At 44.2% G+C, this 25,458-nt stretch overlaps 1 protein-coding gene across 1 annotated transcript in view; it reads right to left on the bottom strand.

The window, feature by feature from the left end:
* The window catches only part of PREP (prolyl endopeptidase), a 141,924-nt gene that overhangs the window by 35,642 nt on the left and 80,824 nt on the right, over positions 1-25,458 (bottom strand). Inside the window, exon 10 of the mRNA XM_018053118.1 lies at positions 18,938-19,041. Coding sequence (XP_017908607.1) covers positions 18,938-19,041 — 104 coding nt within the window. The remainder of the gene's footprint in view (positions 1-18,937; positions 19,042-25,458) is intronic.

The following is a 25,458-nucleotide window of genomic DNA, read 5'->3' as shown; positions in this document are numbered from 1 at the left end:
GGAATGCACACACACACAAGCCAAGCGAGAGGCTGGTCTGACAGCAGCTGAGCGGACGAAGAGGAGAGAGCAGAGGCCATGCCGTGGGGGTCTGTGGGCATTATTCAAGGCTGGTCAAACATAATCATAAGGGATGTATTTAATAAGAAACTACGTTAACCTATGCAACAACAGCAAAGAGTCACCTTTCTTGACCACTGATAGCAACACTGGCTGCCCTGCCTGCTCACACTGACCCCAGCCAGGAATTCTGCTCAACATGGTACCAATAATAGCATCAGTCATTCACCCAAGCTGATACCACCCTGAACACTCAGTCCTGTGGGGTAACATGTTCACCTCAAGGGAAGACTCTGGCTAGATTACACTTGCATTCTCCCACTGATGAAAGGTGCCATGTTAGGGGCAATCGAGCAGAGTTTCATCTCCCACAGACGCCCCCTGCCACTGGCCAGCCTAGTAGCCGCTGTGGAGAAAACAGCCACGGAGGGGCTCCAGCTCTCGGGGTGGGTGGGCAGGGAGAAGGAAGAGGCCTGAGGTTAGGACAAAAAGGCAGGAGGCAAAGAGTGGCTGGAGTGAATGGAATGAAAAATTAAGGAGAAAGAGGACAGGCTAGTGCCTGGTGACTCTGCAATGCAACTGAGGGGGTCACGAGTCACCACCAGCCCCTGGCTGCTTCCCTGCCTGGGCCCAGCGTCGTCATCCTCTCAAAGACCCTGGCAGCTAAGAACTCTGGGCTCAATCCAAGTTCCTGGATATAAATGGGTCCACAGAAGAGCAATGGAGACCCGGGAGCTACAGGCAGAATTGTGAGAGGCCCAGTGGGAAGCAGACCGGTGAGACAAGGCTGCACAGCTCGGACTGCAGTTCCCAGCAGCTCAGGCCACGGAGAAGCTTGGATTGGAAGCTCTGTATATTCTTTATTAAGTAAAGCAGGAAAGTAAACATCACTTTAAAAACAGTGGGGAACTTCTCTGGCAGGTCAATGGTTAGCACTTCACCTTCCAATGCAAGGAGGGTGGGTTTGATCCCTGGTCAGGGAGCCAAAAAGCCAAAACACAAAACAGAAGCAATATTGTAACAAATTCAATAAAGACTTTAAAAATGGTCCACATTAAAAAAAAAAAAAATCTTAAAATGATAAAAACAGTGTGCTCAGGATACAATCTCTCCTACAATTTTGAGTCCAGCAGAGAATACAGTACAAGTCCTTAGAGGAAAAAAAAGGTGACTATTCACTAGGTTTTCCAGAATTGTCTGGATTTCTGAAGAAAACATTTGGGAAAAAGGAAAACTTAAAAATAACAGAATGGATCTCTAGTTGATAGCACTTTAGGTGTGTGGGCAAAGGATGAGGCTGGGTGCATGGAGGCCTGCTCTGCCCTCGCTGGGGAGGAAGGTGTGGTGTCCTCTGCAGGGTGAGTCCCCTGCTCTGTTCTTTCTCCTCCCAGCACACAGAAGGTAGCCTTGGCTGTCTGCCCCTCTGAGGTTGGTCTGTCCTCAGGACATGGTGCTGGCTGGAGTGGGAGGTAACACTTGGAGACAAAAGCACTCTGGCCATTACTGCATGGCCCAGCATGTGTGTGACACATGTCCCCTCTGTGCCACAGGGACAGCCATGCTTGGGTGGGGAGGCTCTCCAGGCAGGGTCTGCAGGGAGCCCAGGCTGTCAGTTGACGGGAGGAGATACCAGCTTTCCTGAGATTCTGGAGGGCCCTGTTCCCTGCAATGGTCTAGCCTATCCCTGTTGATAGAGAAAGGAGCAATTAGGAAGGAACACATTCGTCATTGGTAGAAAATCCTAACACACGGTATTTGAGTCTTTCTACTCCTAAACTGAATATATAGAAAATGCACATTTTTCAAAATTTTAAAACTACTTTTTTGAGTTGAAACTCAAAAATTGTTTAGAGAAAAAGAAAAAGGTGAGAAGATGGGGAATTCGGGGCCTGGGGGCATCTCACAGAAGGAAAGTGGGGAGCTGGTACTGGGAGTCGCCATTCTGAAGCCCCCAGGCACTCTCACACATGTGCTCTCGTCCTTCCCTCCTGGTGGAACAGAGGAAACCTCCCTCCTTCTGGAAAGGCCAGTCCCCCACCAGGGCTTGAGATCACCTCATCTCCTCTGGTGGTTCCCTTCCTACTGGAGCCAACCTTCGACACACCAGAATAGTCTGGTTTCTGCCACCTTAATAACATGTCACTGACCACCACCCCAAGCCCCTGGACTTCTCAAGACCATCTACACATGGTTCTGCATTTCCATACCTTCTCCCTGGTCCTGAATTCTCTGCCATGAAAGCTACAGAAGGCTCTGCTGAGTCCTGTCCCCAGGGCCACAGAGGCGGAGTCCAGAATCAGGGACATCTCTGAGGCTGCCTGAGACCCTTTGTAACTGTTGCCACAATAATCACCCTGATAATCACTAACAAGCTTCTCAACTCCCAATTAGACAAAGATGCCCACTTCAGTAAGCACTCTACAGCACCTCAAGCAATCACCTAACGCCAACCTTCCAGCAGGAATTTTCTTTGTCTTGAGGCTATAAAAATTGGCTATTAACCCACAAAAGCTGTTGGCTCTCCCTGGCCTGTCAGGAGCTACTGGTCTGCTGCACTGCAGTGCCCACTTTATCTCTGCTCTTTGTTCTTAATAGACTCACTCCTTTCTGCAATACTCTGTGTCTGGAAATTCTTTTCCAACCTGCGCTTGGACTGCCTCAACAGCCTCCATTTGTAAATGTCCTAAAAAATTAAAAGCTAATTCTTTTGACTGATTTACTTTTTAAGCACAGCAGTACAAGTTATTCTACAGAAAGAAAATGACAAATTTGAAAAAGTAGTCTAGAGAAGGAGAAAGAGAGTAGAAAGGTATAAACCATGGCTATTAAAAGTCAGAGATGTTCAGTTAGCCTATCAGGGATTAGTTAGAAAAAAAAAACCAAACAAAACTTTTTAAACGTTTAAACTTTTAAAACATTACATTTTAGACATTTAAAATGTAAAGACTGTTGCAATTAAGAAAGTAATGCAATACAAAGCAACAGGACAACAAAGCTAATCCCCCAATCCCTCAAGAACACCCACCTCTGAGAAATCAACACTAAGTCTTCTTCAATTTACAATGGGGCTATATCCTGATAAACCCATCATAAACTAAAAATATTATAAACTGAAATGCTTAATATACCTAGCCTACCGAACATCATACATTAGCCCAACCTACCTTAAACATGCTTATAATACTTATACATTAGCCTACAGTTGGGCAAAATCACCTAACACAAAGTCTATTTTACAATAGGGCTGAATACCTCATATAATATATTGAGTACTGTACTGAAAGTAGAAATCAGCATGGCTGTATGGGTACAGCATGGTTGTGAGTGCACTGGTTGTTTAGCCCATGATCACCCAACTGGCTGCAGCTGAGGCTCTCTGCCTCTGCCCAGCATCACACGGAATATCCTACTGGCCCAGGAAATGCTCAGAATTCAAAATACAGTTTCTACCGAATGTGTATCACTTTCACAGCATCATCTAGTCAAACCATCGCAAGTCGGGGACCATGTGCATATGAACACCACATACGTCCTCTCTCCTCTTTCTCAATACACCTTTGCCAGCCACTATTCTGAACCCACTGCTCACTGCAAGTGCTCCTGTCAGGATATTAATGAACCCAGCTCGTCAAATCCAAGAACTCCTCTTTCTTCCTTATTGACCAACTAAACACACAGTGTTGCCTGTCACCCCCTCCTTTCCATCTTCTCTCCTTGGCTTCCTGGCCTACCCGGTCCACAGTCTGCTAGCTCTCCTGCACCTCTGGCTGCTGCTTCTCCAGCTCTTTGCTGGCTCTTCCTCCTCCAACTAATCCCCAGATGTGGGACTCCTCAGGGCTCACTGTGAGCCTTCTCCACTCTTGACATGTTCTTCCATGTCATCCAGTTCCTGCCCTGGATTTAACCAGCACACTAATGCTGAAGGCGCCCATATTTATCACTCCAAGCCTTTGACCATAAGACCCAAGTACCTAACTCCATACCTGACATCATCACCCAGATGAAAAGGTAACAACAGGCCCAAAACAGTCTTCCTCTCAAACCCGTCCTCCCCAACCCACTGCCAACAACTTGATACATGATACCAGCTGCTCAGATTAGAAATTTCGGAGTCCTCCTCGATGTGTCCCTTACCCTCTCCCCGACACGTGCGATCCCTGTGTCCTGTTCAGTCTACTTCCCAGGTGTATTGCACACACTTTCCCCATGTCCAAAGTCTACACTTCAGTCCAGGCCACCTTATTTCCTACCTGGTCTATTGTGTGTGCCTGTTAGCTGCTTAGTCATGTCCAACTCTTTGCAATCCCGGGGACTGTAGCCCACCAGACTCTTCTGTTTGTGAAATTCTCCAGGCAAGAATACTGGAGTCGGGTGCCGTTCTCTTCTCCAGGGGAATCATCTTGACTCAGAGATCAACCCTGGGTCTCCTGCATTGCAGGCAGATTCTTACTGTCTGAGCCATTTACAACCATCTATCAGCTCTCTGTATGTCCACAACTGCTCTTTGAATCTATTCTCCGTAAAACAGAACATGGTTTTCTTAAATCAGAACATATCACTTTCCAGTTAAAAAAACCCTGTAGAGACTCCCACCACACCTGGGATCCCAAACAAACTTCTAACATGGCCACAAAGCCCTGCCCTCCCTCACACCCATCACCTATTCTCCTCCACTCACCACAGCCCAGCCTTCTCTTAGGTCCTCTCTGAAGGCAACTGATTTTTACTCAGAGCCTTTGCTTTAACACGCTGGGCTCTTCTCTCATTTTCATGTGATTAGTTCCCTCTTAGCTTTTAAGTTTCCACTTAAATAAAACTCAACAGAACTATTGTTGATGATTCAATTCACACTGGGCACGTCTGTCATTCCCAGAAACAATCATTGTTTATTTCATTCACAGCCCTTGTTCCAACTTGCAATGTTCACATTTATTTTCTGTTTACTTGCTTTTGCCCTTTTTCCACATAAGAGTGAAGACCACATCTCTCCAGGTCACTGCCACATCCTCAGTGTTTAGCCCAATGAGAGGCACACAGTAAATCCTTAATATGTACAGCAACTGCATAAATGCACATGGTTCTTCCCTACCCCACCTCTACCAATCAATGCAGACCAAGAATTTCTGATGCAAGGTGAGGAGGAGGAGACCTGCTGAGTAGTATATGAACTGGTAAAGGTGTAAAAGTCTAGACGAGTGAGTGGAAGCAGCTCTGACAAAACTCCTTAACACTCCCTGTCCTTCCTAATTCTGAAGAGTCTGAATCACGGATCAAAGTCAGTGCTTCCAACACAGCCAGATCTGCAGATTCTCAAAAACACCAGCCACCATTTAGAGTATTTATACTTTTCTCTAATCTTTTCCAAATATTTAAATTAACTATATTCACATTAAATTCTAGAGTTGAACTAGACATGCTGTGCAAAACAGAGAAGCTGAGGGTCTAGATGTAAGCAGCATGTACATAATGGTTTTTCCTTACACACAGAGGGTTTTCTGTTTGAGATTTCATTTCAGAATTACCCACTACCTCAACTGGGATCAAAGAGTATATTCTCTGCTTAAAAAACATGTCTCTATGCATCTTAACATCTATATTTACATACATATGTACACAAATGAAGACAGGTGGAGGCAAGGACACAAGGCATTAACCATTACTTAGCAGATTCAACTAGCAGAAGATTTTTAAATGCGTAAGAATATGGGCTGCATTTATCAATACAGCCTGAGTATCTACTCTTTTTTTTGAGACATGAGCCAAGGTCAATGATAAGATTTTTCTAGGCTCTTGATAAAGCCACAATGTTTTACATCAATTTCTACATGAAGACCTAGAACTACTGACCTGAGGGCAATCAACTGCTGAGTTGTGGCAGCCTGATCAGAGAGGTGGACGCAGCTGCTCAGAGGCTCAAGAGCACTGCAGAATCGAAGACCTGGCTTAAGTGCCAGTTATGCCACCGGGTGACTTGGAACAACTCATCTAACTTCCCTATACCGCAGGCTGCTCATCTAGAAAACAGATCACGAGAGCATCCGTCTCCAAGGACGGTCCTTCTCTAAAGAAGTGAGATGATGCACAGAGAACCCTGGCGTGGAGACCGGCGTACTGTGTGCACACCCATGCTGTGTGTCAAGCACCAGCTGACTATCCATCCCCTCTCCCTGTGTTTTGCTTTTGACTGAGTCCCCAAGAGCCAGGAAGCTTCTATGGAGGAGGTGGGACTTGGGTGAATATTGAAATATTGAAAATGTGTAGAGTTTCCAAGAACAGACTTTAACAAAAAAACTAAGCAGCACCAGAATGGAGCGCAGAGGAGAGCCAGGCAGAGGCAAGGCTGAGAATGGTGGTCAGGGTTGTTTAGGAAGTGAGTCTGAGTGGTGTGGGAACTCGGGGTGGGGAGGCTGTACCTTTGTGAGCTGGATGAAGGTGGGCACCAAGGGTTGGGAGAGGAACTCACACTTGACACTGACTAGGAACCCGCGTATGCGTCCTCGCCTGATAGCTCACGATGCCTTCCACTGCACAATACTATCATGTTTATTACTATGACAACACTTCGAATCCACTTCTTACATCGAGTCAGCACACTTTTTGCCTCTGCTTTCACACAGAGTATTTTTATCATTTAATAGGTCCCATAAAGGTCTACAAAGTGCTCACTAGATTGTCACATGATGTAGAAACATACTTTTAGAGGTAAGGAAGCTAAGGGATTTAGAGGCCTTTTAGGATAATTTGTTCATTTTAAAGGTGAAAAACAAAAATCAAACTCCAACCAAGTATAGAGAGAGCAAAAACAACTTACTCTCGTAACAAAATGCACAGGATTAGCACAGCTTTGGAGCTCTGCGTTCTAGTCTTGGCTGTCAATTACTGAAAGTGAGACCTTTGCTAAAACACTTGGCAGACTGAGCTTCAGTTTCCTCATCTTTATTATTGTTTGACATACTGTGTGGCATGTGGGACTTTAGTTTCCGACCAGGGATCGAACCTGTGCCCCCTTACCAGTGGAAGCACAGAGTCGTAACTACTGGACCCCCAGGGAAGCCCCCTTAGTTTCCTCATCTTTAAAATGAGAGGGTTCATATAGATGAACCCTAATGTATGTGCAATTTGTCCAGAGCCCAAAAGCATTAGTGGAAAAACAGAGCACCTAGGAAAAAGCAAGAGATGCTGTGAGATTTGGGACCTAACACCTCCCCAAGGTTGATTCGTGCCGTGCTTCCATTCCAAAGAGCAGGCCTCTGAGTCTGTGTCCATGTCCTCTGCAAGAGTGGTGCAGGCAGAAAGATCACTCTAGCACAGGATGAAACACCTGGAGAGCCAGCTGTGCCCTGCTTACTTAGCCTTATCATTTCAGAGACAGTCTCTCAGTTCATCTTCATTTAATGCTCAGACAGTCTCACACAACTTTTCTACCACTTCTGCTAAAGTTAGGACAAGCATTCAGGAATGGCAAATACTCATGTTCTACAGGCAGATACGCAGATAACACCACCCTTATGGCAGAAAGTGAAGAGGAACTAAAGAGCCTCTTGATGAAAGTGAAAGAAGAGAGTGAAAAAGCTGGCTTAAAGCTCAACATTCAGAAACCGAAGATCATGGCATCTGGTCCCATCACTTCATGGCAAATAGATGGGGAAACAGTGGAAACAGTGCCAGACTTTATTTTTTTGGGCTCCAAAATCACTGCAGATGGTGACTGCAGCCATGCAATTAAAAGACGCTTACTCCTTGGAAGAAAAGTTATGGCCAACCTAGATAGCATATTGAAAAGCAGAGACATTACTTTGCCAACAAAGGTCCATCTAGTCAAGGCTATGGTTTTTCCTGTGGTCATGTATGGATGTGAGAGTTGGACTGTGAAGAAAGCTGAGTGCCAAACAATTGATGCTTTTGAACTGTGGTGTTGGAGAAGACTCTTGAGAGTCCCTTGGACTGCAAGGAGGTCCAACCAGTCCATTCTAAAGGAGATGAGTCCTGGGTGTTCATTGGAAGGACTGATGCTAAAGCTGAAACTCCAATACTTTGGCCACCTCATATGAAGAGTTGACTCACTGGAAAAGATTCTCTTGCTGGGAGGGATTGGGGGCAGGAGGAAAAGGGGACGACAGAGGATGAGATGGCTGCATGGCATCACCGACTCGATGGACGTGAGTTTGAGTGAACTCCGGGAGATGGTGATAGACAGGGAGGCCTGGCATGCTGTGATTCACGGGGTCGCAAAGAGTCGGACACGACTGAGCAACTGAACTGAACTGACAGGCAATATTAAATGCCTTTCTTTATGGGAGACAAAAGCCTCTTGAAAAGGTGCTTCTGTGTCTGAAGTGTGTGATTTCTACTCTTCACCATGATAGTATTTGAAAATTCAGCTTTTGTGGGGTCTTAGTTTTTTCAATGGGATCCTGAGATTTAGATACCTGGCCACCAGGTGGCGTGTGGACTCCTTGGTCTCAGGGTCCAAACCAAGTTTCTGCTGAAGGCCTTTTTGCGTTCCATGGCATATTGCTAGGTGTCCCCCAATATCCATTCCTCCCACTTCCTTGATAATAAGGCCCAAATTTTTAGCTGGCACACTCTTTCTGGGAATAAAACTGCATCTTTAAACCTGTGCTAAGAGTATGTTTTCACCAATAAAATGAAAGCAGACATAATACACGTCACCTTCTGGCAAACATGCTTACAAGACACTCTCCTGATCATCCCTCTTCCTCCCTATGACTGCCGTCATGCTGGCTGGAAAGTGGGTGCAACATGGCTGGAACCCCTGCAGCCTTCTAGGACCGTGAGGAGATGGCAGGAAAGCGGCCATGATACAGCAACAAGACAAAAAGAGCTTGATTCCTTACATCTTAGACACCAAGCCATTCCTGGACCAATTTCCCCTGCACTTCCCTTATGTGAGAGGGAAAAATAAACATCTCTCTCCTTTAAGCCATGGTTTTTTTTTTACTTTTTCTCCTTTTGCTCACAGCTGAATACAGTTTGAGTAACACACCTTGAGATTCATTCAGATTCATTTCTAAAAACAGAACTAGTTATTGAACTGGCCTAAGATAAGCACCATTAGCACACATACTATTCAGAGATGAGAACTAAATTACTGATACAGTTCTAACAAGAATGAAGTGACTTTCTACCTGGTTTTTAAAGGCTGATGAAATATAACAACACTCTTTTCCCAAGATAGTTTTCTAGCAGGGGGTTAGAGCTAACTGTTAGCTGTGAGTAACCTGAAATCAGTATCAGCAAAGCTCAGCAACTTGCATTTTTTATGGATCTCAAAAGCCATGACTCCTGGAACAATTTAAACAAAATTTAATCTACTTAAATGGTTTTATTACCTGCAACAGCAAACTCAGATCTATAGATAACTGAAATAGTAAAATTTCTGTACATACTAAATATGAACAAATCTCCACTGAGTACAGTTGTCACCTATGCTGATGAGTTTATGGACACCTTAATCTCTGACAATATGGCTTCAATTGCAGTGACATTATTAAAGAATAATAAACTCAGTCCATCGTCTAGAAATGAATATAAGCCACAAAAATTAAAATCACCTTGTGATTTTAAAACACCTGTTTAACTCATTAACATCTCATCAAAATAAGGTGAAAAAATTTCCATGTCAAGTCCCGCAGCATCCCCAGGAGAGCCAAGGCCGCCCTCCCCAGGCTGTCAACCACCAGGCAGGGGTTTAGCTGCTTTCCTGGTTCTTATCTCATCGCAGGCCTATTTCCTCCAAGCAAAGTTCAGAGAAACTGAGGAAGGTGGGCAGAGGTCTGGATTGCCCTGAGCTGTTTTACACCTTGCCAAAGGAGGCCCTGCAGGAGGCTCAAGGGATCTCTCCAGGCCTGTCTGGTCACTCAATTCTCAAGGCCACCTTGTGATTTTTACTCTAAGCGGGTACATATTCTCAGGCTGCTGCAAAAACAATATCCTTCTTCAAAACATGGAAGAACACTTCTTTACAAGTGGTATGGAGACTGCAGCAACCACACACTGGGGCCCTATAACCTATTTCTCTGTTTTAAGATAGCAAGAGAACAAAAATTCTTATCATCTTTTATAGTCAAACTATTTTAACACAGCTGCTATCTAAAGAGGAAACAGATACAAACATATGCCCTCTGAATATGAGTATTATGATCTCAATCTAGAATGGCTGTGAGACAAAGAGAATTCTAAAAAAACACAGCAATCTGTTAATGCAAGAATATGTCTCTGTGAAGTATAATATAAAAAAATAACATGAAAGCTTTAGGCACAAAATTACCAAGAACAACTGACTCAATTTAAAGTGATTTCCTAATCATATGCAAGCACCATAGTTTCTCAAAAGGTTCTTTTGGAAAATATTCCCCCATTCACACTTAATTAACATGTTCTGAAGATTTCTGACCTATCCTTAACTATGAGAACACAGCGATATAGAAAAACGTTACCATTAGTTCAATAGTCAGCAGACCAAAGATGTGGATGAGTCAAAAACTGCGTGTGTTGTGCACTCAGCACAGAAGTCAATGAGCTAAATTAAAGCACTAATTACTGTTCTGAGGATTCACATTTGTTGAATGGCAAAGCCTGCAGGCCAGTTGTTCAGTGGCTCAGTCATGTCCAGCTCTTTGCAACTCCATGAACTGCTGCACACCAGGCTTCCCTGTCCTTCACTATCTCTTGGAACTTGCTCAGACTCACATCTGTTGAGTTAGTGATGCCACCCAACCATCTCATCCTGTCATTCCCTTCTCATCCTGCCTTCAATCTTTTCCAGCAAACACCAGGAGTTGGTGATGGACAGGGAAGCCTGGAGTGCTGGAGTCCATGGGATCGCAAAGAGTCAGACACGACTGAGTGACTGAACTGTAGACCAGTAACTTACTTTGCCAACAAAGGTCTGTCTAGTCAAGGCTATGGTTTTTGCAGTGGTCACGTATGGATGTGAGAGTTGGACTGTAAAGAGGGCTGAGCGCCGAAGAACTGATGCTTTTGAACTGTGGTGTTGGAGAAGACTCTTGAGAGTCCCTTGGACTGCAAGGAGATCCACCCAGTCCATTCTGAAGGGGATTAGTCCTGGGTGTTCTTTGGAGGGAATGATGCTAAAGCTGAAACTCCAGTACTTTGGCCACCTCATGCGAAGAGTTGACTCATTGGAAAAGACTCTGATGCTGGGAGGGATTAGGGGCAGGAGAAAGGGAGGACAGAGGATGAGATGGCTGGATGGCATCACCAACTCGATGGACATGAGTTTGAGTGAACTCCAGGAGTTGGTGATAGACAGGGAGGCCTGGCGTGCTGCGATTCATGGGGTCACAAAGTCGGACACGACTGAGCGACTGAACTGAAGTGACCTGACCTACAAATTACTATCAAGGTTACAAAAATCTAGACTAAAGAAAAATAACCCCACTCCTTCTACCCCAAGGCATCTTGGTAAACCCAAAGAATCATCTAATTTTAATTTTCTAATCATCTAATTTAAATAATCAGCTTCTGGTCAGTTATAAAGCAAATCACCTTTGGGATGTTCTTGATGTTTCACATGCAGTATTGTAGGTAAACCTCAGAAGTGTAAAATTCCTCAGTTTAAGAGGTAGGACTCAATAAAATCTGTGTTAAATACTTACAATCCTTACTACTTCTGTACTCTGTTGATTTAGGTTGCTATTGCCCCATAAAATGGAATCTTCCTTCTAATTTATTCTTTTATAACATGTGGAAACTGTTGTCAATGGAGTTGATTCAGAGTATACTGAGTTCACTGTTCTTTTTCAGGTCCATAAATTTTGACTTTCACTTTAGGAGGAGAAAAGACAATCTTTCAGCTGTCAAACATTTTTGGCTGAACACAAACGAGACATGGAGAAAGCAAAAAGCGCATTTTTGCTACACTGCATCCTTTGTTGCGCCACGTTCAGCCACAGTGCAAACACTACTTTATCCACAAGAAAGAGCTGTCAGAGGCAGCTCTCCTGCACAGGATGCTGAGGGCAGGACTCCTTTCTTCTTGAACTTACTGTGAAATTATGAAATTAAACTGCTACGAAAAGGTAGAGGCTCTCTGAATGAAGAATTGTGGTGACATTGTTCAGGAGGCCCAGTGGGGGCCTGGGGCTTACAGAAGCAGCCATCCCTCAAAGCCCAACCCAGGTTCCACCTCTCCCAGGAAAATCCCTGGGCATCCCAGCCAGGATATTACAGTGCCGACGCAAACTTTCCCCTTTCCCCTGATTGTTGTGATAACATCTTGACGTATCTGACCTTTCAGAACTCTGTGTCTCAGCTTTCCAGCCTGACTGCAAACTTTCCAGGGACAGTGCCTGTGTCTGGAACGTCTCTGGATTCAAACAGTACCACCTGGCATTGCACATCACATATATATTTATCAACAGACTAAATTTTCCTATTTTTTCCCTTCGGTTTAAAATGAAACATATTACTGGTCATAAATATAGACAAGATTCTTTTCATATAAATTACTTATCACCAAACCTTTGTTATTAATGTAATTTCTAATGCTCAGTTCAGTCGCTCAGTCGTGTCTGACTCTTTGCGACTCCATGAATTGCAGCACACCAGGCCTCCCTGTCCATCACCATCTCCCGGAGTTCACTCAGACTCACGTCCATCGAGTCAGTGATGCCATCCAGCCATCTCATCCTCTGTCGTCCCCTTTTCCTCCTGCCCCCAATCCCTCCCAGCATCAGAGTCTTTTCCAATGAGTCAACTCTTCGCATGAGGTGGCCAAAGTACTGGAGCTTCAGCTTTAGCATCAGTCCTTCCAAAGAAATCCCAGGGCTGATCTCCTTCAGAATGGACTGGTTGGACCTCCTTGCAGTCCAAGGGACTCTCAAGAGTCTTCTCCAACACCACAGTTCAAAAGCATCAATTCTTTGGCGCTCAGCCTTCTTCACAGTCCAACTCTCACATCCATACATGACCACAGGAAAAACCATAGCCTTGACTAGACCGACCTTAGTTGGCAAAGTAACGTCCCTGCTTTTGAATATACTATCTAGATTGGTCATAACTTTTCTTCCAAGGAGTAAGTGTCTTTTAATTTCATGGCTGCAGTCACCATCTGCAGTGATTTTGGAGCCCCCCAAAATAAAGTCTGACACTGTTTCTACTGTTTCCCCGTCTATTTCCCATGAAGTGATGGGACCGGATGCCATGATCTTCGTTTTCTGAATGTTGAGCTTTAAGCCAACTTTTTCACTCTCCTCTTTCACTTTCATCAAGAGGCTTTTTAGCTCCTCTTCACTTTCTGCCATAAGGGTGGTGTCATCTGCATATCTGAGGTTATTGATATTTCTCCCGGCAATCTTCATTCCAGCTTGTGTTTCTTCCAACCCAGCGTTTCTCATGACGTACTCTGCAGATAAGTTAAATAAGCAGGGTGACAATATACAGCCTTGACGTACTCCTTTTCCTATTTGGAACCAGTCTGTTGTTCCATGTCCAGTTCTAACTGTTGCTTCCTGACCTACATACAGATTTCTCAAGAGGCAGGTCAGGTGGTCTGGTATTCCCATCTCTTTCAGAATTTTCCACAGTGTGTTGTGATCCACACAGTCAAAGGCTTTGGCATAGTCAATAAAGCAGAAATAGATGTTTTTCTGGAACTCTCTTGCTTTTTCGATGATCCAGCGGATGTTGGCAATTTGATCTCTGGTTCCTTTGCCTTTTCTAAAACCAGCTTGAACATCAGGGAGTTCTAATGGTCAGTATTTCCTTTTTAAAGACCTGTGCACAGATGTTCTAACCAATATTACATAGTGGTCATGTCACTCATAATAAAAAGAGGAAAAAGATCAGTCAACTGCAGCTATGATAAACCTATCCAAAACTTAATTTTTATATGTCCCACAGACTGGAAGAGAAAGTTTTTCCAGGATCTGATTTTCAAAATTATATTTCCTATACAGATGAATTTTCTCCCACAGCTGTAGTCAGGACTGGGTAAAGACTATATAGTAGCCATATATGTCAGCATTGTATATGTCAGCAAAACAGGACACTCTCACCCCACATGCCCCCACCACCACTCAAGATCTCTGGTCCTGAATGAAAGCACATCACACAAAGAAGAGCCCTGCGGCTGGTTTAGCCCTGTGTTTCTTTGACCCTCCTTTTTCTCTCCCCTTCACTTAGTACATCTTATGAGCTACACCACCAGGTGGATATGCACGGCTGTGATCACCATTAACTGCACTGACTAACCACGCGGGTAATCTGGGCAGCATTTGCTTCAAAATGATAATGTACATAAAATGTAAGAAGGAATAACAATTAGCCCAGGGAATTTTCTTTTAAAATCACATACAGAATAAATACAAACACCAGGGTTATGCAAAATCAAAAGCAGCACTACCCTGAAGTAATTGAAAACAAAAAATGAATCTTCCCCCTACACCCACAAATGCTGTGGTTTCTATTATACACTATGAGGATTTTTTCCACTCATGCACAAACCCTTCTCTAGGGCCTGCTTTTACAGGCTGGTCATTGTTGGCAACTCTGCTGAGAGTCTGATCACAATGTGAGAACAGAAGTCACACTCACGTTTCCTGTCAAAGCTCCGCTGTGTACACCTGGGCTAAGCTACTGCAAAATGGGCTTTCAGTCTATAGTACTGTGATATCACGGTACATTCCAAAGCCACCTTTACCCAAAACAAGAATTCTACTTAAATAACGCAGTGCAATACGTATGATGTGTACAATCAACATATTAAAGTCTCCTGATGGCATTATGCTAGAGAGATTATACCTTCATAAAAGTTGTAAAACCAGTGTGTTCTCTCCAGTTACTCAGTTACTATCCCCTTAAATACGTCCCATGAATCTTTTCATCCTTTTTCCCCTACTGCACTTGTACAAATAGAAGCTTCTAAGTATTTCAGTAGCTCGACTTTAGGGGAATTTTCTTTCTGAAGTGGAAAGCCACACACAGAGGACTTCAGTGCCTTTTCCAATGGCATGCGACTGGCATCTCCCGAGTATACTTTCTCCCCAGTTTAATCTGGAAATCTCAGGTTGCTGTGCCCAGGGCTGAGGGATTTCTACTCCACACAAGCATGTGCTTGGCTGTAAAGTTTTATCTCTTCATTTATATCTGAAAACAACACATTAGGTTGTAACTAGTTTCTTTGTGTACCATCTGTAAAGAATAGAAAAAAATGGCTACTTGATAGGAAAAACAACTCCAACCATCCTCCCCGAGAAGGAAAAGCCACTTTCCTATAAGAAGCTGCCTTCAAGGCAGCTGTCATGATCACAGGTCCCTTCTCCCTGCCACAAACTCCACCGTTACTCACTTTGGCATGAGTTGTGGGAAGTAGAAAAGAGAAATTAAAAAAAAAAAAAAACAGACCTGAGGGGCTGCACAGCAGAGATGAAGAGAACATGAGGGCTGAGGGGAGGGGCGTCTCATGGGCAACAGTGCCCATCCTAGAGCAGCCACGAGGGGACAGTCACTTCTCACTGCCTGGGAATGCTCTGCATTACTGACGGGAGAGGCGGTGTCTTGCACCACACACAGACACAGACAGACAGACAGACACAGACACACACACACAGACATACACACAGACACACACACAGACACACACACACAGACACACATAGACACACACACAAAGAGACACACACACAGACACACACACAGAGACACACATAGACACACACACAGACACGCACAGACACACACAGACACATATAGAGACAGACACACACAGACACACACAGATAGACACACAGACAGACACACACAGACACACAGACAGACACACAGACACACAGACACACAGACAGACACACATAGACACACACACAGACACACACAGACACATACACAGAAACACACAGACACACACACATAGACACACACACAGACACACACAGAGACACACACAGACACACACAGACACACACAGAGACACACAGAGACACACAGAGACACACACACACACACACACACACACACACACACACACACACACACACACACACACACACACACACACACCCCCTCCCCCCTCCACTGCCCTGAGGATGTCCAGGCAAGGACTGGAAGTAGTTCCTGAGAAGGCCAAATGTTACAGCTGACAGGCACGCGATGTCTACACACAGAGAAAATGAAAAACAGCAAGCACGGCAGCCTAAAAGTGACGTTAAAAGTCTAATGCAGGACTAGGGTGAATTAATGAACCATACAAGCACCAGACTGGGGCTATGGCCCCTAAAAGATCTCTCTCCAGGCAAGGGCTCACCGTGAAAATGAAAGAAGCCAAACTAGCTAAGGAAACCTAAAAGTCTGCCATATTTACTTCTAATACTTTTTGAAAAAAAAAAAAAAGGGAAGAAAACAAACAACTGATTACATTCTACATGAAAGTGTTAAGTCTCTGTGATGTCTGACTTTTTGTAACCCTATGGACTAGAGCTCACCAGACTCCTCTGTCCATGGGATTCTCCAGGCATACTGGAGTGGGTTGCCATGCCCTTCTCCAGGGGACCTTCCCCACCCTGGGATCAAATCCAGGTCTCCTGTATTACAGGCAGATTCTTTACTGACTGAGCCCTATGTGCCAGACCCTTAATATGGGCAGACCTTGGGGACACGGCAGCTTCAGTTCCAGACCCCCACAATAAAGCAAGCGTCACAATAAAGCGAGTCAGATGAAGTTTCTGATTTCCCAGTGCTTAGAAAAGTTACGTTTGCACTATATTGTAGTCTATTCAGTGTCACGTACGGTTGAGAAAGCTGGACTATAAAGAAGGCAGAATGCCAAAGAATTGATGCCTTCAAACTGGGGTGCTGGAGAAGACTTCTAAAAGTCCCTTGGACAGCAAGGAAATCAAACCAGTCAATTTTAATGGCGATCGACCCTGAATATTCACTGGAAGGACCGATGCTGAAGCTGAAGCTCCAGTATTTTGGTCATCTGATGCACACAGATGACTTACTGGAAAAGTTCCTGATGCTGGGAAAGATCAAGGGCAGAAGGAGAAGAGGGGGGTCAGAGGATGAGATGGCTGGATGGCATCACTGATGCAATGAACATGAACTTAGGCAAACTCCAGGAGATGGTGAGGGACAGGGAGGCCTGGCATGCTGCAGTTCAGGGGGTCACAGAGAGTCAGACACGATTGGGCAACTGAACAACAACAATATTCTGTGTGCAACAACATTAAGTCTAAAACAATGCTGTACATACCTTAAAGAATATTTAATTGCTAGAAAATGCTAACATCACCTGAGCCTTCAGTGAGTCATAATCTTTCTGGCAATAACACCATGAAAGATCACAGATCATAACAAATAAAAGAATAATGAAATAGTTTAAAATTTACAAGAATTACCAAAATGTGACACAGAGACATGAAATAGACAAATGCTGTCGGAAAAATGGCACCAATAGATATGCTCGATGCAGAACTGCCACAAACCTTCAATTTGTGAAAAAAAAAAAACAAAAACAAAAACAAAAACCCACAGTATCCGCAAAGCACAATGAAGCAAAGAACAATAAAATGAGGTATGCCTATATATATCATCTCACATATCCTGCAGGAATATTATCATATCATATAATCCTGCAGGAATCCTGCAAAATGGGTACGATCTGTTTTGCAGCTGAAAAAACTGGCAGAAAAGTTAAATGACTCATCCTATGTCAACCAAGACGTATCAGTCAATACATGCAGACTTCAGATTTCAAGCTGACAGAGCTTGAAGACAAAGGTCCTGGACCTCTAATGAGAATGCTCTCTGACTTTATAAGTACTATTTATATAGATCAAGGATCAGCAAACTTCGTCCTGGAGGGCCAAATACTTAAGCACTTTAGTCTTTGTGGGCCAGTCTCTGCTGCACTGTTAAAGCGCTAAGGCAGCCACAGACACTATGTAAACAAACATGGCTATTCTCCAAAAAACCAGAGGCCAGTAAGTCGACTCCTGATATAGAAGAGGGGCTGGCGATCTACAGCCCTGGGCCAGATTCAGCCGGCCAAACAGTTTTATCTTTGATCTAGGTCTAGTCCGTCATCTAGACTTCTCTTAGACAGGTGAAGGGCAATTCACCCTGTTAAAATGATGCTCTAGTTTCACAGAAACATTCTCAGGGTATCTGCTCTTTTTTTTTCTTCTAACTTTCCTTTGGAAACAGCACTCTGAATCCTAACCTGGGTCTCTGTGGTCCAGGCCCCCTGGTAGGAGAGCCCTGATGAAACACCTGGTACCTGGCAGGTGACCTGCCACTGCAAAGGAACAGAATCGTTCTGCATCATTTGTCAGTGAATGGTCTGATTTCTGGGAGACTCAGTACCTGTGGGCCACTGAGAAAACAAAAAAAATGGAGATTCTTAACCTGAAAGGATGGTGACCAGAGAGTGAGCTTGCCACGCACGGCAGTTAGACAGTTAATTTATCCATTCTAATGTTTTATTGAGCGCTCACCCTGTGCCAGGCAGACATACGGATGAACTTCAGACTGCAAAGACTGCCTTCTAGCACTTGAGTGAATACTTCATGTAGAGAAAATCTATGCTATTACTAATCACACCACGAGACCTGAGCCAGAAAACAATCCACTTTGAAGCAAGCAGACAAACTGTGTTGCTCTGATCCCCCAGACAAGGGACTCTGGCTTCCTGTCAAGAGTGGCAGAATCTGTAAACTCCAAGAGGGCAGGGACCTCGCTGAGCTCAATGCCCAGAAGCAGCAGGTGTTCCCAAGTATCTGTGGCTGGTGTTGCTGTGGGTTACCTCTATAGCTGCTGACAAACTGGAGTGTGCACAGCCTGGCCTGAAAGTCAGATTTTTAAACTCACATTGTCAAGATAAAATACCCCCTACCTGGACTGTCTGGTAATCGGAAGCGTCAATTCCTTTCACAGTCACCTCTCGGAAGACTCTGGGCTCCAGTTCCTCTTTGGTCAGATCACAGTGATAGATGATACCTAGAAGGAAACGGATGTCTTAGTTCAGTCCATAAACTCACTAGATACAAGAAGGGCAAGGATCACAAATCACAGTCAGTAGTGCGTTAAAGGTCACTGCAAAGAGACTTCAGAACAGCCTGGCATGTGCACTATGTAATGCTACATAAGTTCCCACTTCATCATCGCCATCGCATGTGGTCTTCTTTCGTACCACAGTCACCTCTATCATTTTAGAAGATTCTAACGCATTCCAGGACTAAGAGCAGAGGCAAAACCTAACTGCAGAAACATAACAGGTCCTTCCCAATGCCCAGCCACTTAGGAGTACAGGCCAAAGAAGATGGGACACTTCATGTAGGGTTATTTCACCTGAACAGGGATTGAGATGGAAAACTCAAATGATGTGCCCAAAGTCAACAGCCAATCAGGGGTCTCTTGATGGGAACTCTGGGACTATTGCTTCCTGACACCCACCCCTCTGTGGACACACACGTGCAATCACAGACCAAAGACAGCCTTTCAGGGAGTCTTTCAGAATTGCCTTTAAAGTTCTGACTATCCAAGTGCACAACACACATTGATGAATACACAATAAACTTTTAGCTATTTTAACCACTAATTAAAATCCCATTTCCTTAATTTAATGTTGCTGCTGCTGCTGCTGCTAAGTCACTTCAGTCGTGTCCGACTCTGTGCAACCTTGGAGACGGCAGCCCACCAGGCTCCCCCGTCCCTGGGATTCTCCAGGCAAGAATATTGGAGTGGGTTGCCATTTCCTCCTCCAATGCATGAAAGTGAAAAGTGAAAGTGAAATTGTGTCTGACTCTTCGCGACCCCATGCACAGCAGCCTACCAGGCTCCTCCGTTCATGGGATTTTCCAGGCAAGAGTACTGGAGTGGGGTGCCATTGCCTTCTCCGAATTTAATGCTACTACATTCTAATATTTAATATCTAAATCAAAGGGACTTCCCTGGTGGTCCAATGGATTAAAATTCGCCTTGCAATGCCAGGGACACAGGTTTGATCCCTGGTCCAGGAGGATCCCACATGGTGTGGAGCAACTAAGCCCGTGCGCCACAACTACTGAGCTCCCACGCTACAGCTACTGAAGCCTGCATGCCCCAGAGCCTGTGCTCTGCAAGAAGAAGCCTGCACACTGCAGCTAGAGAGCAGCCCCCAGGCTCCATAATGAGAGAAGGCCCAGGGGCAGCAACGAAGACCCATCACAGCCCCCAAAATAAAATAAGTAAAACAACAAAAAAGAACAAATCAAAGAAACAATAAGTAAGATAAATCACTACTGTTTGAAAACAATGACATTGCTATTGTTTATGAAACAGAATTAGTCATCTAGAGTGGCTGGTGTGGAAACAGCCCTCCCACATAATACTTTAAACATACGCTGTCAGTATATGAAAAATCAATTTAGAGATCCTGATACTTGCTGCAAAACCAGAAACTAAGCAGTTACTCCCACAGGGTACATTCAAACTGATTGATCATGTGATAAAACAGCAGCGTGCTTTCTTTTCCACTCCTCAGTGTATGTATGAACTTCACTAACAGCTGCAAAACAGCACTCTGCTCCCCACTGGCAAAGAGCAATATGTTTAGATACTTTAACAAAAAGACTGTTAATCCCCATGAATATTATCACAATTCCCATGCTTACAAATTATTTTACGGTTTATAATATAATCATAAAATATATGATTAACATTGGCAGTGGGGAGATACCTAATAGGACTGAAGTAGTGGCTTTCTTAGTTGAAGCTGTATTTGGATATTTGTTGGAATATATCCTTATACATAAAATATTTTCAGACTATACTCCGGGCATACATTCTAAATTACCAGACAGAGAGTACTGTACTTGCCCAGATAAATGTAGTCTTGAGGGCAAAGGCTATCTTCACATATATGTTAATTTTTGAAAAGCTTCTTCATTAGTACCTGTCCCACTTCCTTCCTCCTGGAGAAGGAAATGGCAACCCACTCCAGTATTCCTGCCTAGAGAATCTCAAGGACGGAGGAGCCTGGTAGGCTACAGTCCATGGGGTCGCAAAGAGTCGGACACAACTGAGCGACTTCACTTCACTTCACTTCTACTTTCTCAAAACGCAAAAAGCATCTCCATCCTCTAAAAAAAAAAAAAAAAAAAAAAAAAATCCAAACCACCAGACAATGACGAGATTATAGAACAAGCATGAGCCATTTAAGCCCTGGACTCACCCCAGCATCACTGTTACCTGAGCTATAGTGAATCACAAAGGATGGGGAGCCAGGATTCCCAGCTCTAACCACCAACCAGTTCCTGGGGCAGTGCCCTGAGAAAAGTCACCAAAGTACTAGAATGAAATTTCTCAAGTGAAAGACAGTGAGTAGGAAACACACTATAAATGCCTGTTTCTCTAGAAAAATCGAGACATCAAAGCCTCTAGCAGAAGGATGAAATTCTACAACATGGGCTGGCTCCTGTTGGGAGAAAGGGTACCAAGTACCTGATCTCTGTTCTTCTGTTTGGGGCAGAAGCGGCACTTTGGAGGAGGCTGGGTTATACCTAAAGGTACCAGTGCTTAATTTACTTGATGGATATTTTCTATTTTCAGATCCATCTGGGTCAGTCCAGATGAGCCCACTGCAGATTCACGTTGTAACATGAATCCCTATAGCCAAAGAGCAGCCCTGGGTGTTCTAATGATGCTAAAGCTGAAACTCCAGTACTTTGGCCACCTCATGCGAAGAGTTGACTCATTGGAAAAGACTGATGCTGGGAGGGATTGGGGGCAGGAGGAAAAAGGGACGACAGAGGATGAGATGGCTGGATGGCATCACCGACTCGATGGACGTGAGTTTGAGTGAACTCCGGGAGATGGTGATGGACAGGGAGGCCTGGCGTGCTGCAATTCATGGGGTCGCAAAGAGTTGGACATGACTGAGCGACTGAACAGAACTAAATGATGTTTTGTGTCCTGTCTCAATTGGTTTGCTAAGTATAGCAATCCAGTAACGGATTGGAGAAAACATCCTAGAGTCATGAATCAGAGGGGATTGGTTAGATGATCTCTAGGGAATAATTTCAAAGTTTAAGGGCAAAAGAGAACTGAATTCGGAAGTTCCTTAAGACCACAGGAGATGTCTTGGACTTGAGGAGATGGGTCTCCTGATGAAAACAGTGCTTTAACAAGGCTATTCTAGCAAAAGGAAAGAGGGAGGGGCAATCAGTTCAGATACTCCTGCTATAACTGGAAATTAGTGTAAGGAGATGAAAGAGATGGGAGTTAAAAGAAAGGGACAATTCTAGGAGAAACTGCAAAAGGATCAACAGAGGAATCTGGAAAACTGGATATGCAAAGAAAAGCAAAAGAACTTGGCAAAGATGACCCATGTAGACACTGTTTCATCCAATTACAGGTTGGGTTTTAAGGATATTAAAATTAAAAAAACACAAACAAAAACAAGTCTCTTAAAATGTTTTGCACTCTTTGATCATTTATCCAAAGGAGTTGAAAATGTGTCCACACAAGAACCTGTACACAGATATTCAGAGCAGTTTTATTCATGACTGCCAAAAGTTGAAGGCAACCAAGATGTCCTTCAGAAGGTGAATGTGTAAGTAAATGGTGGAACATCCAGACAATTCAAAAAATAAATAAGTAAATAGTAATAGCAAAAAATAAATAAGCCATTAAGCCATGTAACAACCTTAAATGCATATTACTAAGTGAAGGAGCCAATCTGAAAAGTCTATATAATCTATTAATATGATTCTAACTATAGGTCATTCTGGAAAAGACAAAGCTGTCTCCATAGAGACAGTAAAAAGATCAGTGGTTGCCAGGGGCTAGGGGGAGAAGGGATGAAAAGGGCAGAGTGCACAGACTTTTTAGGGTACTGAAATTACTCTGCATGATACCATAAAAACACATACTGATGGATACAGGTCATCATACATTTCTCCACACTCAGAATGTACACCATCAAGAGTGAGCCCTAAGGCAAGTTATGGACTTTGAGCAATTGTGATGTGTCAATGCAGGCTCATCAACTGTAGCAACTGTATCACTGGAGTAGGGGATGTTGATACAGGGGAGGCAGTGCACATGTAGGGACAGGGAGTATGCAGGAAATCCCTGTCCCCTTCCTTCAACATTGCTACCGACCTACATCTGCTCTACAGCATTTTTATGCTTTTCCCAAAGAGTCTGGGAAAGCTTCTTTGATTTCTTCTGTCTCTCAGAACCATGCAACTGGGATGGCTGTACTGGATTATTACAACACACTGAAGTCTGAAGTGAGCCTTAGACAACCCTCCCAGGTCCCATGAATACAGCATCACTCGGCTCCACCACTAAATGGTCTGAGCTACAGGGAATAAGTGCATCACGCTCCAAACTTGCCTTGGCTGTCTGTTTCCCTCCAAGTGCAGCCGCAGCTCTCCTAGAACTGCCCCTCCCTTTTAACTCCCATCTCCCTCACCTCCTTACATTTATTTCCAATCATAGCAGGAGTATCTGAACTGATTGCCCCTCCCTCTTTCCTTTTGCTAGAATAGCCTTGTTAAAGCACTGTTTTCATCAGGGGACCCATCTCCTCAAGTCCAAGACATCTCCTCTGGTCTTAAGGAACTTCTGAGTTCGGTTCTCTTTTGCCCTTAAACTTTGAAATTATTCCCTAAAGATCAGCTAAACAATCCTCTCTGATTCATGACTCTAGGATGTTTTCTCCAATCCAATACCCGATCCTTATACTTAGCAAACCAATTGAGACAAGGACACAAAACATCATTAGGCTATAAGAATTCACGTTACAGCGTGGGCCTGTTTTCTTCCAGATGGCTTTGCTCAAGACACGTCTTCACCATGTATTTCCATGGGAAGCAAAGTCAGCAGGTGTACACCTGCCAGATGTATCAGGCGTCCACAGCAGTCAGCGCAGCAGGTATTTTTGGCCCTGGAGCTTTATTTATAATTTAGTGTCTGTTGTTTACTGCAGCAGTGGACAGTCAACCTTCGGAGAGCAGTGCAAGACAGCCTTTGAAAAGCGGACATGCATGTACATGGATGTGTACATATGTACACACTGACGATTTCCTGCTTTCAGGGAATCTAGTTTAATTATTTATTTTTCCATTTGGTTCAGAAGGTCTGAGCCTGGAAGCCCTGTTCTCTGATTTCAGGTATCAGATTACATTAAGGAGAGAAAAGACAAGGCTGGGGGCAAAACAAATTAGGAAAAGACGAAGAAGAAAACATTGCAGTGACAAATAAAGCTTGCTCAGGAGCTGCCTGCTGGTACAGAATCAGGAACACACTTCTCTTTCCAGACTTCATGGCCAGAGTCACAGGTAATATTTCACTGCTTGGCACAGAACCCATCATTTTATGCTAGGACAACGAGCCCTTTCATCTTCGGGTAATGATGAACTTGTCCCTGAAATAAATGGCCACATGGGGTCACTAAAGGTGGTTTACAGGCCTCTGGGGACTCTGGCTTTTATGAAGAGCAGGTGAGTCAGCCTTGCTCTGTTCTTGTTGCTCTTTATCCATTAAAACTGTTTAAAGGCTATGACGTTTTCCAAGTTCAATTTCTGGAACCAGTGTAAGTTGAGGAAAACAGTGCAGGCCCCACAGCCCTGGGCTGAGAGGAGGAAAGCAATTTTCCTTGCTTCCTGTCCACTGGCTGCCACCGTCCTCCAGGCTTTGGGGAGGAGTGGTGAGGAGCAGGACACCCTGACGTGAGGCTCTTGACCTGTCAGTTCAGGGCTCCTGGCCCTGGTTTCCACTTCTTTGTGAGATCCTCTGAAAGGTGTGTGGGTGAGTAAAGATCCCTACGTGTCCCAGATGGACCATCAGACCTATGTACAGAACATCATTCTTTTGATTTAATAACCCTGACAGCAACCTGCCATGACAGTCAAGATTCCTTAAAGACTGCCTGTTCTGTGACCCCGAGGCACACACAAAGAAGTGGATCAGCCATCACTGTCATCTGCCAAACCCTGGGAGGAGGACAAAGTCATTTCTCCTCCTGCTCGGCTCTCCCCTACATCTGCTTTATTTGCCAAGAACCAAACAACCGCAACAAAACTGGCTAGGACCAAAAGGACGATGAAGGAGCTTGAAAAACAAATGAGGAACGTGCAGATATTTCTTCAGCCAGATTGCTTTCAGGATAAGGTCTGCCCAGTCAACTGCAAACTGCCAACTGGCCAGGCTCCTGGGACAAGTCAGGGTGTTATAGCTTTGGCTATAGCAGAAATGCTGAATGCAGCCAAGTGCAGAGACAGGAAAAAACCCAAACAAGCAAAGTGAGTGTGAAAACCCTAAAAAAAAAAAAAGGTATAAAAAGAGTTATGTTTACTTTGGGGAAAACTGATGCCACAAAATTGCAAATGTTTTCTTCCTTTTCTACTAGAACCAAGTAACAAGTTT

This window comes from Capra hircus, chromosome 9 (genome assembly GCF_001704415.2).
Source record: "Capra hircus breed San Clemente chromosome 9, ASM170441v1, whole genome shotgun sequence".
NCBI classification, from domain to species: domain Eukaryota; kingdom Metazoa; phylum Chordata; class Mammalia; order Artiodactyla; family Bovidae; genus Capra; species Capra hircus.
This window is presented reverse-complemented; position numbering and strand designations above follow the sequence as displayed.